The sequence below is a fragment of the Empidonax traillii genome, unplaced genomic scaffold (genome assembly GCF_003031625.1).
Source record: "Empidonax traillii isolate 1590-97213 ecotype Southwest subspecies unplaced genomic scaffold, ASM303162v1 scaffold16:size2589160, whole genome shotgun sequence".
NCBI lineage: Eukaryota > Metazoa > Chordata > Aves > Passeriformes > Tyrannidae > Empidonax > Empidonax traillii.
The window spans coordinates 1669826-1687745 of NW_020955209.1; the positions used below are offsets into that span (position 1 = coordinate 1669826).

The following is a 17920-nucleotide window of genomic DNA, read 5'->3' on the forward strand; positions in this document are numbered from 1 at the left end:
TTTTTTTTTTTTTTTTTTTTTTTTTTTTTTTTTTTTTTTTTTTTTTTTTTTGCACCGCATGGGGAAGCACTGCACGTGGAGTCACAACGAAGCAACTTCCGAATGACAGCGGGTAACCGCAGGGAAAACCTGTTGCGGCAGGGAAAGAAGGAGGATCCCGGAGCGGAGGCGAAACCTCACGGCCCCAGGGCAGCGCGTTCCCGGGGACATCCCAGGCACGGCCCCGGCTGCGGGCGCCGTGCGGCGATGACGGTCACCGCCTCCCGACGGCCAGCAGAGCCCAAAACTTCCCCAGAGCTCTGACAAGCCTCCCAGGGCTGCGGGCGGCCGCGGCCCCGCTGAGCCCCCCTCCAGCTCCCCCCCGGCGCTTACCGGGCGGTGTCGAGCAGCGGGTGCTTGGTGCCCACCAGCTTGCGGACCTGCATGGCGATGTTGCTGAGCTCGTCGCTGAGCAGGCACCGCAGGCTCATGAAGGACGTCGGGTAGCCCACGATCTTCTCGGCCTCCGACACCACCTGGCTCCAGGGCGGGCCGCCCGACGACAGGCACCGCAGCCCGCCGGTGCCGCGCACCCCGCGCCGCAGCAGGGCGCCCCACATGCCGCTTCCCTGGGGAGTCCCCGCTCTCCCGCTACGAGCCCCGGCGGGGCCCCGCACGCCGAGCGGGTACAGACGAGTGCCCCTCGCGGAGAAGCGCCCCTGCCAGTCCTGCCTCTGACCCGCGTCTCCCCCGGCGGCGGCGGCGGCGGCAGCGGCGGCCGGAGACGGCTCATTCTGCCCTGGGGGCCGCCATCTTGGGCGTCGCAAACCGCGCCGGGCCGTAAAGCGCGGGCGGCGGGGGGAGTGAGTGATGGATCTGGGCGCTCGCAGGGACAGGCTCTGGTTTTCCTGCATCCTCAGCCCTCGTGGCGGGGAAAGGGACAGCGCTTCTCTTCCCCGTTATGTGCTTGTCGCTTCCCTCAGCCTCTGTACAGGGAGCGCTGCCCGCGCCTGGCTCCTGGCTGGCTGGGCATGTCCCGCAGAACAAGATGTGCTCAGCCTGCGCCCCGCGTTTGTGTAGAGAGACTGGCGGAGAAGAGAGTTCAGGTTCGCACCTAAAGTGTTCAGCCTGTAGTCCTTGGCTACACAGTCACGTTTTCTATAAAACTTCTTCTCTGTTAGGGTCAGGCATTGGAATAGGTTGGAGTGACCATCCCTGGAGGTGTTTGAGAGGCGTCTGGATCTGCTGCTGGGTGATGGGGTTTAGGGGTTACAGTGGTAGTGCTGGCTTGATGGTTGGACTGGATGATCTTAAAGGTCTCTTTTGACCTTGATGATTTTGTGATTCTACAGTTGCAGTGTACAGGTGTTCTTTTTTTCTTGTCTCTCTTCCCAGAGTTGTTTGGGATGTGGCACGTTACTGCGTGTTCTGTCTTTCCTTGTAGGTTCATTCTATGGTGCTTCCATTGTGACACAGATGAGGGGTTTATGAACAGCCTCCTTGAGAGCTAAAGAGGTACTTATGACCAAACAATTAACATCAAAATTGACAGCTAATTCTGAATATTTCTGAATCCCACACATATATGGTGTGTCATGTAGTGTTTCATTTATTCTGGGCACAGCCATCACGATGCCCCTTTGCAGCTACCTGCACCCAAATCTTTTGTGAATTCAGAATCTGGATTTTCTGCACCCCAGAGGAGGAAAACTCACTGGCCATCTTTAGAAATTGGATTTAGGTGACTTCCTCAATCCCACAAATACTTCAGCAAGAATACGATCCGTTCTGTCTCTACAGTCACTTACATTCCTCCTATAACTTTAAGGCTTTGTCACAACAAATCAAGCAGAGTTCTGATGAGAAAATTGCCCCATTGACTACACTCACATGAAAAATGAGGGCGTTACATTTCTTATCTTTACCAATGGAAGGTACAGGTCACTTTATTTTGTTTGCAGTGTTCCATGTGATTAAAGAGAGTTACATTGAAGGATACTGTGAAAGGAGATGCAAATCGAAAACAATTGCATCACAAATAGAGATGTCCGGGGAAAGCACAAATGACTCTTGGGGTTACAAAGGGGAAGCTACTAAAAAGGAACACCCTTACTTGTTTTTCAATGGCAGTGACAAGATGTTTATTGTTCTCATGCCATAGACAATTCCAAAACTTTAAAAGGTACTGTCGTAAGGAATAGCCTTTGACTGTGGAGTCAACAACAGCTGGACATGCCTGTGGCATTTTGTAAGTGGCCTCTCCCAAGCTGGCGAGAGAGGCAAAATTGGAATAGAGAGAACCTGTGAGAACTGGGAAGGTGACATATAAGATTCTGATGTCTAATCTTTGCTTTCTTTGCTACCTGTTTGCTGAGAGAATAAAGCTTTGCTTTGAAGTAGCTGCCACTGAGGCAGATTAGTTAGCTGGTGTCACACAAGAAACTGTTGCTAAGTAGGGAATTTCAGCTCATAAACACAGTTTAGAAATGACAGAATGCAGTGGCATGTTTCTGTGCAGAACGACTAAGTTAATGAAAATTGCCGGAGGGATGCACTTAAGAGTTGCTACCAAGGCACCTCATCCTGTAATGGTGACAAGCTCCTTGATTCATTTCCTGAGCCATATCCATTCTTGCACTTAATGTGGTAACTGTTCTGTGAAAAACTAACATGATTATCCAATTAAAGTCTGCTTAAAATAATGCATATAAACTGAGGAAAATTAGGGTTCTATGGGCAGCAAACCTACCATCTCCTAATGTGTGAGACTTCCACTTTCAAATTGCTGTTCTTTGTGTTAGTCTAAAAAAACTAAACACCTCTGCAACCCTTATGTAGAACTCTTCTAAGTCCAAATGGTTTAGGACCAGGGAAAGACCCTTGATATCCACACCACTACACACTGCCACCAAAGCTTCCTCAGGATTCATCAGCAGTAGGGTGATGTTCTTTAAATGCAGCAATCACTGGAGAAATAAAGCAAATGCTTTGTCAGTGAGTTTTACAGCTTTTTTTTAATTATTATTTTTTGACCACAGAGCCTCTTTGAAAAGACTGTGCTGTAATACCCAAGGACTTTCTGTCTCTCACTCTCAGCCCAATCCCTTCATCCTTTTCCCTTTCTTAACAACCTAAGAGTCTTACTTCAGGAGTTCATTTTTAAGTCTTGGTCCTTGCTCATGGTTTCTTTCTCCCAGCATCCTCACATCTCTGCCTCAGTCTCACACACCATCCCTACAGGCTACTGCTCTTTCATTCTTATCGCAGGCTATTTATTAAGTTCCACTCATCCTCTTGTCTGCACAACCTGCATCCTAATAATGGGCTCTTCTTATCATACATGTTTATGGGTGGGACCCATCAAATCCTTGGCAAATCCTTTGCCAAACTGCAGATATAGAACATGGAGAGTTTCTCAGTCATGCAACCCAACAATATTTTTTTAAGGGAAGCAAAATGTATTTTTTTGCCAACCTCATTTTGCAAACTGACTGAACTATTTTAAGAATTAGCTTCAGGCTGACACACCAATCACAGAAAAAGAGTCGATAGAAATTAGCTAATATTTGACAGGTACAGGCATCAAAAGCCAAGGTTGTATAATGGGCAATGCTGGACCAACTTACCCATAGGCATTACTGTTTGCACTATGTGTTTCTGAAGCTGAGTGTCTCAGTTTTTCTCTCAAAAAAAAACATCAGGAGCAAAAGTATGAAAAGTATGATGTACTTACCGTAGTTGTGGACAAAACTGCATGCTTTTTTTTTTTTCTTTCTTTCCTTCTTTGCTCATTTCCCTGCAGGATTCAAGAGAAAAACCCACACTATTTCAAGAACTTCAGTGACTGTACAATAGATGTGTCTATTGCTTTAGGGTCTTACACAGAGAAAAAAACTGAAACTCTTTTTTTTCCTCTATCAATTGACTTTTTAAAGCCTCCCCAGGAGAAGAAAGAAGCCATTGAAGGGGGCTTCTATCAAGGTTAAAGAACAAAGATAACAGGTCAAAAGACACTTCTGTTTACATCAGCATGCTCTGGACCAATGTATCAGAGAATATATCAAAGCCACTACTAATGCCCGCTCTGGATAGCTTTTCCAGCAAATGAAATGTGGAAATATTTTTCTGACTACCTTCTAAGCTAAAACAATTGCAAAGCACTCTCATTTGATTGGGAAACATTTGATCTTTCAATTTTTTGTAGTAACCCTGGCCTTATCCAAAATAAATGATGTCCATAGGAGAATGAGACTAGCAATGTTAATATATTGTATTAACTATACCCTGCCTATGTAACCAAATCCTCTAGCTGTTTTTAATTTTTTAATATGTTAATACTTAGGTGCACTGTAAGGCTGTTTACAAAAATGAAAACTAACAGAAGTACGTCTGTTCTTTCCAAAGCATCCAGGTAGTTGCTGATCCCACACACCTCCTTCTCCTCCCTCCCCCCCTCTCTGCGAATTGATTTACTCCATAGCATTCTTGGGAAGCAGACAGTTATGATCATTTCCATTTTGGAAGTCAGGAGGTTTAACGGGAGAGGTTGTGTGATTTGTCCAAGGCTTTGCAAAAGCCCTAAGGCAAACTGAGAAAAGAATCCACTTCTCTTGACCTCCTTGTCTGTGTCTTGTCTACAAGGCTGCCTGTCTTCCTACCAGCTGACAGACTACCGACAAGGATGAAGGCCTTATTGATCCCATCGTTGGATGCTGAAAAAACACCATCATTTAGCATCAGTTGGTTTCAGTAGGAGTCATGTCCCTTGCACAGAATTTGACACTAAAAGGTATTAATTTCTAAGCCTAAATATGCCCACAAAGATAGCAACATCAGAACATGGTATGTTGCTGGTTAAAAAATAGCAAATGCATAACTATTTTTGTTTTAAACAAATAAATAAATACGGATGTGATACAAAGGGATTCTTTGACAGATTAGAGGTGTATTATCCTCTGCACAGCAAACACAGTGGTACAGTAGCTCATCGGTGCACAGCGCAGAGGAGAAGCCAAAGCTCTGTGTAGCTCTCAGCAGTGTAGCACAGGCGATGGGACGTGCCCCTGCCGTGCCGCTCTCTCACAGAACACTGTTCCCTCTTCACTGGCTCGTCAGTCAACGCTGCAAAAATAGCAAAATCAATTGAAGTCGCTGCATTTCAGCAAGCTGAGTATGAGCAGGGGCAGACAAGTGCGCAGCTGATCACACCCCTCCTTCTTAGAGTCACTGTTTTTTCACCTCCCAACCCAATTTCAATTGTAAGACAGCCTCTTAGGCCATCTCCTCTGACAGGCGGAATCCCACTCAGGGGAATTTGGACAGAGACTCTCAAAACAGCAATGATTTGGAGCCGAGTAATCTACAGAAGAAGGCGGAGGAAGATAAGCACATTGTTAGTTCTGGTCATATGCAATCGAAGCTGACAAAGCATCCATCATCCTGTACAATATTAGCCTTTAAATATTCAGCTTTATCAGTTCGCCCATTCCTAATCCATCATTAACTACCCCATGAAGCCTCAGCTGATTAGCCCCACCTCTGCAGCTCAGCAACCCATTAACTATTTATTATTTGTATTTAATTGAACACCAGTAGCAGTGGAAAACTCCAGCCAGACACGTTTCAAAACCGGAACAAAGGAAATGGTCTCTTGCCTAAGGAGTTCATGGTTTGGGCAAGAGCAAAATGACAGCCATGCTAAACAAAGGCTTACCTACATGCCCGCTACTAAACTCCATACCCCGCAAATCTGTAGATTTTCTATGGATTTTTTTTCATCTCAGTATCCCTTAAAATCACAGGAGATGATGTGATTTGGGAGAGTCCTGCAGAAAAAAAAATTGGAGTTTTGTATGTTATGTGAAAAATTTTTTGAAAAACTCTACATAAATCATGTCACAGTTACTAAATAATGAGAGAACCCAGGGATTAAAGACGTAGTATGGCCAGAAATTTGCCATAGTATGGCAAACATACACAACATGCACATTTTATATGGATTTAAATAAATAAATGGAAACATTTCTCAGTTAAAATGCTTACTTCTCAGGGACTAAATAAATGTAATTTATGAAGTGTTATTTATATTTTGCTGCTTGCTATTCACATACATAATCAAAACACAGATATAATACTAAATTTGTTCCTGCTAGTAGTACTGGGTTTGTACACTTTTTTATCACTCTCTTTTTATTAGGGTGGAAGTTATGTATTCTCCACCACGGCTGGCTGCACATTTCCTCTGAAGTAAACTTTGCAGAAGTCACCGGTGCCTTTCTTACGTCCACGTGGGTTTCTGTACCTTTCTATTTATGAGTCGCCTTTGAAGAATGCCTGAAAGATCCAGTTCCCAAGAAAGCCACTACCCACTCCCTGAGCAGTGCTGCACAGCACGAGTGCTCTGCACCAGAGACTCAGCACTGGCTTGCTGTTTACTGATCGGCTTTAAAGCCCAGAACACTTGAGAGAAGAGTTTTCTAGGGGGCTTCTCACCCTCTGTGCCCACTCGCTGCCTTGCTACCAGGTGGACAGTAATGCTGGTCTGGGAACCAAGCCTCAGTATATGAAAGTGAACCTGGATGATAAAGAAAATGGTTTTCCAGTTTGAGTTAGAAACCCCAAGTTAAACAAACCATTTGAATCTATCCCTGTAATTCTGCAATTCCAACCAAAATAATGTATTTCAAGTATAACTACATGGCTTTGGGGACATTAAAAGGTATTAATCTGTGTTATACTGTACTATCAACACACTTTCCCCCAGTCTAGGTAAAGCTTTTTGTTAAGTATAGGTGTTTGCCAGAACCATTCCCTCTGCTTTTGAATCTATCCTGATGTCAATCCGTTGGAGACAAAGTCTGATGGCTCTCCGGTTACCAGGGGTGATGCATTTATATTTACCTGGCACTTAACTCACTTGCGTCTGTTCTCCCTTTAATCCCTGTACGTAAAATGCCTGCCCGCCTCTTCAATACATGCTTTAAAATAGTTAATATTTGGACATTATAGAAATCATAGTTGCTGCTGCAGGAGGACAGGAGGAAAAAAACTTGATCTAGGCAAGCACAGTTAAGTAACCTATAGAAGGGAAATCGTAAGCTACTAATGCAAAATAGAATATAAGAGAATAAAAGAGAATATAAGAGTCAGATTAAAGGAGCATTTGCAGTAGTGTACCATCTCCCATAAGAGCCAGTAGGAAATGCTTAAGAGAATAGAATGAGAAATCAAGCAAGTACAGAGAAATATGTCCTGTGGTATGTCAGTCTAACTCCCACCTGACCACGCTTTAGACACTTCTTGAGCCAGATGCCCTATCAAGTCTATCATGTTTAATAAATGAAAACACAGCTATTTCCCAGATCTCCCAAGTCTGTCTCTTCTAAGCTTTTCTTTGAAGCTGTTTAGACTTTTTCTCCCCCAAAAATCCTGTGGACATGTGTTCCATAGTTTTATTGTGCATTACATGGAAGAATCCCCACTTCATTATGTTTATTTTAAGCCTTCTAACTGGTACTTTGCATTCAGAACCAATGAGGCATGCCCAAGCTACTCTTAAAGAACCTTGAATACATCTCCATCCATTTCTGTTTTATTAATTCCCCTCATCTTCCTTCTTTCCTCTCTAATTCCCTCTTTCTTTTATCCTCATTTCTGGAGGGTGTTACAAGCTATAAAGGCATCTGATTTACAAATGCATGCCTATTACATGCCAAAATTCAAATGACCGAAAGCATGGCAGTCCTTCAGAGGCACACGATTCCACAACAATGTCACTTACTTGTAAGTTTAGCCTTAAACTTTGGCACCTCAGTTCCTTTCTGAACTCTTGAGTGACAATGACCTGTTTTTCAGAGGTGCTTAGCACCCACCACCTCTTGAGGGGAGCTGCAGGCACTCCACAAGCACAAGAGAACACTTTTATGCAAAACATCTGCCTGGCTCTGGGCACTCAAGTATTAAATTGTTATTCTGGATACAGCTTCACAGTGTAGTGACACAGGAATTCGTCAGCCCTGGAGTGAAATTAAGAACCTTAGGACTGGCAGTGCAACCCTGACATATGGTGATTTAAGGTAAGCACTACTCTTGAAATAAATACTACTAAATGCGAATCGTGCCATTTTTTCAGGATCAGTGGCAATTGCTACAGAGGAGAATCATTTTACAGGTTGTATACTATAAATATATACATCTTTGCTATACCAGGAGTCCTGCTGGGACATCTGATTTTCAGCTCTGTATATGTTTCTACAGTAAAACATACCAAAATTTTAACTTACATGTTCACCTGCACAATCATCTAATAGACACACTTTCCATTTGCCCTTTAATTTTCCCTCTTTCTCTGTTTCTTGGAATTTGCTCAGACCTATTCCCTAGCCAGAAGTGGGTGGTTTTTTTTTCCTTCGGTGTACTCCTCTTTGCATTTCTTTTTGCTTCCTCGCCACCTTTCTATGTGTCAGCCTTGTTCCAGTTCTTCTCCCGGATGGCATTCAGAACTCCTGCTACTTTTGTACACTCTCACCATTTTAAGCTGCTTTCCCACATGCTGCCTTTCACGGAACACCTTCCATCCACTGATTTCCGAAGCACAGATGCTTGTTCGCTTTCCATGATGGCAACAACAGCTCTAAAAGAAACATATCGTGTCTCCTCCTGCAATTCATGCACAAATGCCTGGCATGTTCTGCCTGGAGAAAGCCTTTCAACTTTGAATTTCCTTGCTTTTGTGGAATCTGTGAAAAAGCCTGATAAATTACAGCTTTGGCAGTTATTTCAAATAACTTTGCTTCCAGCCAGCTGAGGGAAAATCTGTCTATGGTGCCATCCCCGTGTTCTTTCGAAGGTCGTTGGTGTTTCATGAGGGAGCTCAAAGTCAAGCCGGTTCAAAGGGAGGCTCACATTTCATTTTTTTCCAAGAAGGTTAGATTACATGTTCTAATGGTGACAGGACTGTCCTACAAGACATAAGAGCTGAGTTCTACTTGAGGCCACGAGTCTCTCCAAGTACATATGTTTTGTCACTTAATCTCTCTCCCGATGATTTCTCATCTGCAAAATAGCTGTAATACTAACTGGCACTTGTAATATTAGTTAACAACAGACAAGAAGACCCCAACTAATCTTATGGCTGAAAACATTTTGAAGTTCACCTTGGACCTTGTTCTGGTGTTGGCAATTCAGGCAAAGCCAATAAACCTCAGTCTACAGCTCCTAGCACCAGGGCTCAAGAGATACTAGCTGTGACTAGCATGTACAGTATGCAGAAAGCAATTTCTCACTTTGTCCTGGGGCATGGGAAGAAGCAATCATACAGAGCTTTGGCTCTGAGAGCCATTCCTGCCTGAGCTTGCAGGAACGGTGGTGCACCTGGGGACCTCTAGTGATACTCAGAATAAACCCCAGTATGGCTGGGTTTGTCATGTTCATATGGGCAGGATTTCAATGCATGCTAATAGAAATACGCGTGGAGTTCCTGACCCTCAACTCCCAGAACTCATCCAAAGCTGAAGTCTCATGGCAAGCCTTTGCTGGGCCATCTGAGTGGGATGGAAAATGCGTGTGACCATCTCCCATCTGCACTCTCTGGTGACCTGAGAGGCAGTGGCGAAGATATGTCAATTCTGCTTTAACAAGTAGCCCTTGAAAAGAAATCGATAACCCCACCTGAGTTCAAGAATCTTGGATGGAGATGGATGCGTACACTGATCATGTGTTAAGGCAAAAAGTCCTGTCTGCATAGAGAAAGATTCTCAGGACTGGCTTTGAGCAAAACCTATTTTTGGTTATGGCAGTAAGAGACATAGATTATTATAATTAATGTTACATGCATGATTTAATTAAGAAAAGCCACACAGTTCAGGAAAACAAAATATTTCCAGATAATAGTATTACTGATTACTTAGAAGATCATAAATCAAAGCAAATTTAATAAGATACAGAAGGATAGGCTGACAAGAGTCTCATGAATTTCAGCAAAGAAATGTGAAATCCTGCACCCAGATCAGGGCAATATTTGTAGTAATACAGGTGGGGAAGCAGCTGGAGAGCAGCTTTGCAGAGAAGGCCCTGGGGACCCTGGCATTTAACAAGCTGAACATGAGCCAGTAGTGCAGCCTTAAAGTAAAGAAGGCTGGGGTGTATTAGGAAGAGAACTGCTGGCAGGTTGAGGGAGGTGATCCTTCCGCTCTGCTCAGCCCTGGTGAGGCACATCTGCAGTACTGGGTCACGGTCCGGGCTCTCCAGTATAAAAGAGACATGGACACATATGGAGACAAGGACAGTGAAGGGCCTTGGAGATGATAAAGGGACTGGAGCGTCTGATGTCTGAGGAAAGGCTGAGAAATTTGGGACTGTTCAGTCAGGAGAAAGGAAGGACCAGGGAGATGTACAATCAATGTGTGTAAATACCTGACTGGGGGGAGGCAAGTAGAGAAGGTGGAGCCATACTTTTCGCAATGGAAGGACAAGGGATACATGGGCACAAATTGGAATACAGCAAATTCCACATAAACATAAGAAGAAGAGTTTTTTAATGTGAAGATGTTCAAATTTTGGAACAGATAGCCCAGAGATGCTACAGAGTCTCCATGCTTGGGGATATTTAAAATATGAGTGGACACAGAACCAAGCTGCTCTGCTTTGAGCAGGGAGATGTCCAGAGGTCCCTTCCAATCTCCACTATTCTAGGATTTGCTGAATACATGCCACAGTCCTGAATATATTTCTACATACCCAAGATATGTTTGGATTTTTTGACAGACTTTTCACCACAGAAATGTGAAGGCATTGCCATTATGTATTAGGATGTGTAAAATTAATGTAAACATAGCTGAGAAGATCAAGAGATTGAACCACATCATATAGGATTCCAGGGAATTACTGACAGGAAAGCAAGCATTGCACTAGAAGAGCAATTGTCAAATAATGATGTGTCAAAGCCCAACTTTACCCAAGTCGAAATCATTTAGTATAAGTCAGTGTAGGTACCTTGACATGTTTCTTTGGGTCCAGGAAAGAGAGGAATAACCCACTGTATCTTGTATATGCAATGAAGGGGGTAATTTGGACAAAATAATGTAATGTTTTTGAAAGTATGACAGGAAAATTAAGGATGAAGAAACTCCAGAATGACTTTATGAATGAAAAGAACCTGCAATTGCTTTCCATCCCTTGACAGATGTTACTTAAACTGACATACTATATCGTGCAACAAAGCTCATAGGAGAAATACAGGATTAAGAGAAAATGTATAAACCACTATTGTTATTGTAAAAAATTCTTTTATTCTTCACAGAAAGACAAAGAGAGGAGGGATGCCTTTTAGGAAGAACTTGATGTAGATTACTGTAACAATATTTTCAGGAATCAGCACAATTAATCTATTAAAAAAAAAAAAAAAGGTGAAGTGAAAAAGAAGGGAGAACTTTCTGCTGTATCCCAATCCTACACAACCTCTCCCCCATACTTTCTGTTATTGTAGAATTTTGTAGACTTACACATTTATAAAGTAAAACAACTCTCTCCTGCCTTTTTCTGCATGGAGAAGTAAAAGAATGGGAAGGGGTGGAAATAGTAATTGTAACAAAATTATAGGTGAAGAAATGAATGTGCCTTAGCTGTAAATATTCTCAGTTCACCTCAGAGGGAGCTTTACAGCTGCAGAACTTCTGCAGAGGGAACAAGTCACCGCCTCTCACTGGTTTTGCATCTAACTTTGTCAGTTCCCTGCTTTCAATGTATGTTAGAAACAGGGGCACAACACACAGAGGGTAGGAGGGTATCTCAGGTCAGAATTCTGGGTATCCGCCACAAGGAAAGAAGAAGCCCTTAAGAAAGTAGGGCTTGGTGTATGCTTTTACCAACCTGTATGACAGGCCACTGTTTTGGACAAAATAGAACTTCAAAAGATTCCCAAAATCTCTTTTGAAAAGATTAATTTCATTCTGAGGTACAGGCCTTAACCATAATGAAGTGTAGATGCTGCAAACCCATAGTTTGTCATGGCAAAGTTATAATGAATCTAAGTTTCTTGCTCATCCGTGTGTCCTTAATTTCCTTCTACCTTATCTTTGGCATTATATTCAGTATGAAAGCATCACAGAAGAGTCACTGAATAACCATAGTGATACAGCGTAGCAGTAGACAGATGATAAAGATTTTTCCCCAAAGTCAATACTGGTGTCCAGGGCATATTTTTACTAATTTGGTTTTTAATGCATTGCTACCTTTTAAAAGGTTTAATATTGATTGATTTTTAATGGCGTGGGTGTTTTCTGATGCTAAAGACTTCTTCTGGCTTACTTTTGTTGTGGGGAACACGGGAAATTAAACAAGAAACAAAAATGCATTGTAACAGAAGACTTGAAAATATTTAACAAAGAATCAGAGCAACAAGTTAACATTTCTTTCTGTTTATCAAGCTATGTGAAGATTCAGGCTGGAAGAGCAATTATTATTAATGATTTCATAAGTTGAATACTTTCTCTCTGTTTGCCAGAACTTTAGAAAGCATTAACAGTTTTAACACTCTGCCTTGCCATTGAACTGTACAGATTTGACACTGAAACCCTAAAGGAGTACAAAAAAATTGAAATATTCATCAATATTAAAACACCTCCAAACATTTCCAGACCTTTGTATTTGGAAAGCCACCACAACTCGCATTACAACTGCTATACTGTGTCTGCTTTGGAGAGGCTACCTCTTGATGTTTTGCAGAACAGCCTCTAATCGTCTAAGAAAACTCTGGACTGAGATTAGTATCCACAGCAGAAAGGAATCTACAGAGACTACTGTGTGTGAGTAATGCTGTGGGCATTCGTCCAAGTTCAGGAACGAGTGGAATGCACCCCTTCTCAAAGGTATGGGTGAAACAACGTCACTGAAGTGGAAGTGGGGATTGGGTGGGACTGAAGCAAGGGAGAAGTTCACATGTGTACAGAAATGGCTGTGTGTACTTAAAAAAAGCTCCCAAGTATGGGGAGCCAATTTTTTAATTATTCAGTGCATTTATTTGCTTCTAATGGCATAAAAAAAATCTATCATCTGAGCATGCTATACAAAAAGTCAGAGGAACATTTCCACTTCAAGTCAAAAAAAAAAAAAATCAACATAACAGAACTTTTCTGTGAACACACATAATGAATTTCTTTGTTTAATTAAACACTCCAGCAAACCAAATACCTGAATTTAAATTGCTGTTTATTATGGTTTCCCCTCAGATACAGGTGAAAGAATGCATAGACATATGTTTTCCGCTGTGACTGGCATCACTAAGCAACCTGATGGAGAGCTGACAACACCCTGGCAAGCAGGGAATAATAAGGTAAATTATCAGCAATATTAAGAGAACCCAGTTACAAGCTGCACCTTTACTTTGGCCTGCCAAAGTCTGGGGCTGTTACTTAGGGAAGGGGAAAAAAAAAAAAAAAAAAAAAAAAAAGAGAACAGCCTCCCTTTTTACTTTCAGTTTTCCTCTTGTGTGGGTGGGTGTACGTGTGGGTTTATACGTGCATAAACGCACGCAGACTGGTGCTTAAACGCGTTTCGGTGTCCGAGGCTCCATGATGCGCTTCCCACCGTGCTGAGAAGGAGCGGGACAGGAGGGGGAGCTCTCGCCGCGGCCGCTGGGATGAGGGGATGCTGCTCATCGGGCCGGGGGCGGTGGGGCCGTGGCCCCTTCGCCCGTCTGCCGCTCCCACTTCCCATCGGGCAGCTCCGCGGCTCCGGGAATGACCCCGCTTGTCCCGATTTTGCCTCTGAAAGCGTCACAGTCTTTCCAGTGTGCTCCCAGAGTGCCGTTTGTTTGTTGCCGTTGCCTTCTAAAACCTTTTGCTTTGAAGGCGTTGTGCCGCTTGCATATTTACCAGCTGGAAAAATCAGGCCTGCTTGTTTATCTCGTCCTCCCCAGCAGGCAAAAGCGAGAAGAGATATCTCAATAATAATATTAACGAGACTTACACATTAATAGAGACCACACTGAAGAACTTAGAGCAAAGTGTTGCTTTTGTGTTGTCTAAAAAAGCAGCTCTGGTACTTGGATAGGTACCCTTTTAAAACATGTAAATACTAATAAATAGGCATATGAATAATAGAAATAAATTAAACTCAGGATGATTTATTTTAGGCAACTCATTTGCACCTGTCATTTTATGAACTATATTTGTTTTTCAGAAGTCCAAAATACTGTGTTTGCAAAAATCCAGGTGCAATTTCAGAGCTGGGAATGCAAAGAACAAAAATATGGAGCTTGGCAAGGTGCCTTGGGTGTAAAATATGTGCTTGGGCAATGGAAGGAAAAGCTCAGATTCTTGCCATGACTCAGGCACAGCAGGGTTCTGAACCTCAATCTTGCAGGTGACTTACAGACCACTGAAAAGCAGAATCCCAAAGTTTCTTCCCAATTTTGAAAGTGACCATTGAGCTAACCAAAAAAAGCAACCAGCTTCAAATCCCTTGAAACGTCAAGACAGTAAGGAACTTTCTCTGTTGCACTGTGGTTAGAGCATGCACTTTAATAGATTGATTTAAAATCACCCTGGAAAGTTCACATGGAATTTAGTCTCATTAAACTCAGGAGTAAAAAATCTTCACTGATTCCCACAGGACCAGGATTTCGTCTTTGGCTGCAAACTGCTTATTGATACCACATACCTTGGTATCTCTGTCTGGTAGAATAAATCTGAGCCGTTCTATTGATCCAATCAGTCACCTTTATTCACCTGCTTAAGATGTTTGCAGAATCCATACTCAGAACTACTGAAACAGGTTTCTTTACCAAGACTACAGGTTTTCACACAAGAAATATGTGCTGTCACAGTTAAGTCAATGTATTTAATGTTAGGGTAATGTAAATACCAGATTTATTTTATCGTAGCTTTTTGGAGATCTTCAAATCAGTGCCATTGTATGACTGACAAATCTGTGACTTCCATAGATTCTGATATTCTCCCTCCCCTTGTGAGTTCATGAGCTACCACTAAAACCTGAAAGTGTTCCTTTTTGTTAGTCAGTCCCTCCCCAGTAACAAGTGGAATAATTAGATGGTTTGCAAAACTTATTTCAGTACCTCCAATGTGTGTCAGATAACGTCTGAGCGCTCTAAATGCATGAACTTCTCTGTTGACAGTTGATGGTCCTCCATATGCTATCACTAGAAGAACAACTTCCCAAGAATATGCAGTGTAATAATATGCAATATGTAAAGGTAATAACAGCTCCAGAAAAGTAGGAATCGTGACAGTTGCAGAAATAACCTGCTGTCAGATGGAGATATTATTATTAGGACAGAGAGGTAGAACTTCTGTATCCATCCCAATCCTATATTAAATACTGAGAAAAACAGGATATGCTTTAAGACGGTGGCTTTGATCTGGTGGTTGATGAGATACTGGGGGACTGGAGGTTCTTTTTAAAGAGCTGAGAAAATGAGCCTAGTGTCAGGAGAAATAAGTTTACATCTCCATTCAAAAGTATGCAGAAAAATATAGCGGAAAAAAAACCCTATCTGAAAGCCACTACTTAACTTTTGGCATTCAGAACTGGTAACAAGGGGTGTGTGAAGTGCTTCAATTTGCAGCAAAACCTTCAGATGTTACTCAGGAAAACTGGACTGACGGATTTGGTCCTGAAGACATTAATTTTGGTCTATTCACTATAACCTACTGAAGTCAATTCACGTTATCCAGGCTTGCAAATACATTCTCCAAAGTATCTTCCGACATTAAAGGAAGCTCTGTTTGTGCTGGTAGTTTGAGATTAATTTTTTTGACAGATTGTCAACTCAAACCTGTTAAATTTATGCAACCAAACAGTGTATATTATTATAATATACAGTATATTATTACAATATAAATAGTAGGTATAGTAGTAGTATATATTACAATATACATAGTAGGTGTTGAGAGGTAGTCTTCTGATATTTCACTGAACAAGAATCATTTGAGGTAGTACTCTGTGTTAAGTAGAGTAAGGTTAAGGTTTTCATTAAAACTCTTCTATCCATTCTACAGAGAAACTGTGTGAACTGTATCAATATGTCTAATACAAGAATTAATTTTGCCTTTTCCACTAGAATGACTGGATTTATCAGAAGTGTGATGGCCATTCAATGCAGAATAGTTGTCTAAAGTTGGCTTGCCTTTTCCAGCCAAAGGTTTCAAAGAGCCATATGAGATTGTGTTTAAAAGCAACTATCCCTTGTGCTGCCTGTCTTATCCCTATTGTGTGAAAGAATACATTGAGATTAATGGGAATATCTTCTGTACTTGATGAGAGCTCAACTGTACCAATTCATTTGTAACAGAATACGGTGAACAAAACATACAGTTGAGGTTGCTGCTGCTGGTGGTGGGGCACAGAAGGAGGGAAACCTCCCTACTAAGCACCATCCTTTGGGGGTTACCTGGAGGCACAAGTTAGTTTACACAAGTTTCAGAAATCACTGTATTTTAAAATACTACAAGCAAGAAAAAAAAAAAAAAAAAAAAAAAAAAAACACCTTGGTTTCTTCTCATACTTGCTGCTGGTGGGTCTGAGCCCAGACCTTGCTCCTGGGGTTCGCAGAATGGACAAAGCCCACAGCACAAGCCCTGCTGCAGCTGAACCGCTGCAGCTCTTCACTGACAGCAGAGCCTTCTCGAGGGTCTCTGCGAGGTCCTGCTGCTCTGCGAAAACAAACGATCAAGGCTGTTTTTTTCCCAACAATCTGCCTGATTCTTTCAGGCAGCGAGGGGAGTGGCAGCACCTTCGCTTCGCAGCAGCCGTGACCTTACCACTGCGGATGCGCTCTAGGATTTTACAGACAATGTGGTTGCTATCTCACCTTTTGATGCTCGACGCTCTAACAGCTAAGACTATGCAAAATCCCGATTTCTTCTTATTTTCAGTGTCCCGGGAGAAAATGTGCCTCGCGTCTCTAATTGCTCTGCCATCTGAAGAAGGCAGGCAAGGCTCATTTTAGTCGCGAAATGAGCAAAGTTGTGCTCAACTTTTCATGCTGAAAAGTGCCAGTGATTTAAAGCTTCGGAGACAGAGAATGTAAATTAGACATTGTTGTACGCAAAACGAACTTGTCTTTGACAGGCTAAACAGATATTTTTACGGGGAGCCTACTCATATCCACACGGAACGCAGTTTATCTTTCGACTGTGGGTTTGGGTGCTTTTACAAAGAATGTATCATTTTAAGGTGTACCGCAGTCATAATGAGAAACCCCGTACGATTACAATTTAGACTAACGGAACAATGGACACCCCCGTGCCGTACTGTGTTGTACCGGGTAATCAGGGACTGCCAGGGAAAGCGGGAAAGCACAGCCCAGGAATAATCAATGTATCGCCCCCAGTGTGTATTGTAACCCGGCACCTCCTCGCTGAAGCGCGTCCCACCAAACCATTCATCCGCACCTCCCCTGCGCAGATAAAGGGAAAACCAGCAGTAATCAGGCGAAGAGACCCCCGGCTGAAGGTGTCGCGGACGGGACGGGACAGGACGGGACCCCTCGGGTGTGGGGGGGGGGTACCCGGTCCCCCTCCCTCACCCGTGCTGGGGGCGGGGGCGGGGGCGCGCCGCCCCCTGCGCTCCGCTCCGCTCCGCTCCCTGCGTTCCGCTCCGCCCGGTGCTCGGCGCGGCGCCTCCCCCCTCCGCGGCTCCCATGGCGGGCAGCGGCGGCCGATTCGGTGCCGGCAAGCCCCGCCCGCCGGCGGTCCGGGGCCGGCCTCCCCCTTCCCTCCGCCGCCCCCTCCGCGGCAGCCCGCCAGCAGCGCCACAGCAGGCGCGGGGCCGGCTCGCTCCGCGCTGCCTCCCGCCCGCCCGCCCCGCCGCTCCCATGCGGGCCGGCGGCGAGGCAGAAGATGGCTGACTCGCCGGGGCACCCGCGCCCCTGCCCGCCCGCGACCCCCGCCCGCCCGCCACCGCCACCGCCGCCGCCACCGCC

The 17920-nt window shown here is 43.6% G+C and overlaps 1 protein-coding gene across 1 annotated transcript in view; it reads right to left on the reverse strand.

Annotated features, from left to right (window-relative positions):
- PDSS2 (decaprenyl diphosphate synthase subunit 2) overlaps positions 1–718 on the reverse strand; it is a 112647-nt gene extending 111929 nt beyond the window's left edge. The window contains exon 1 of the mRNA XM_027895373.1: positions 373–718. Within this exon, the coding sequence (XP_027751174.1) occupies positions 373–599 (227 nt within the window). The 5' untranslated portion in view covers positions 600–718. The remainder of the gene's footprint in view (positions 1–372) is intronic.
- Between the last annotated feature and the right edge of the window lie 17202 nt (positions 719–17920).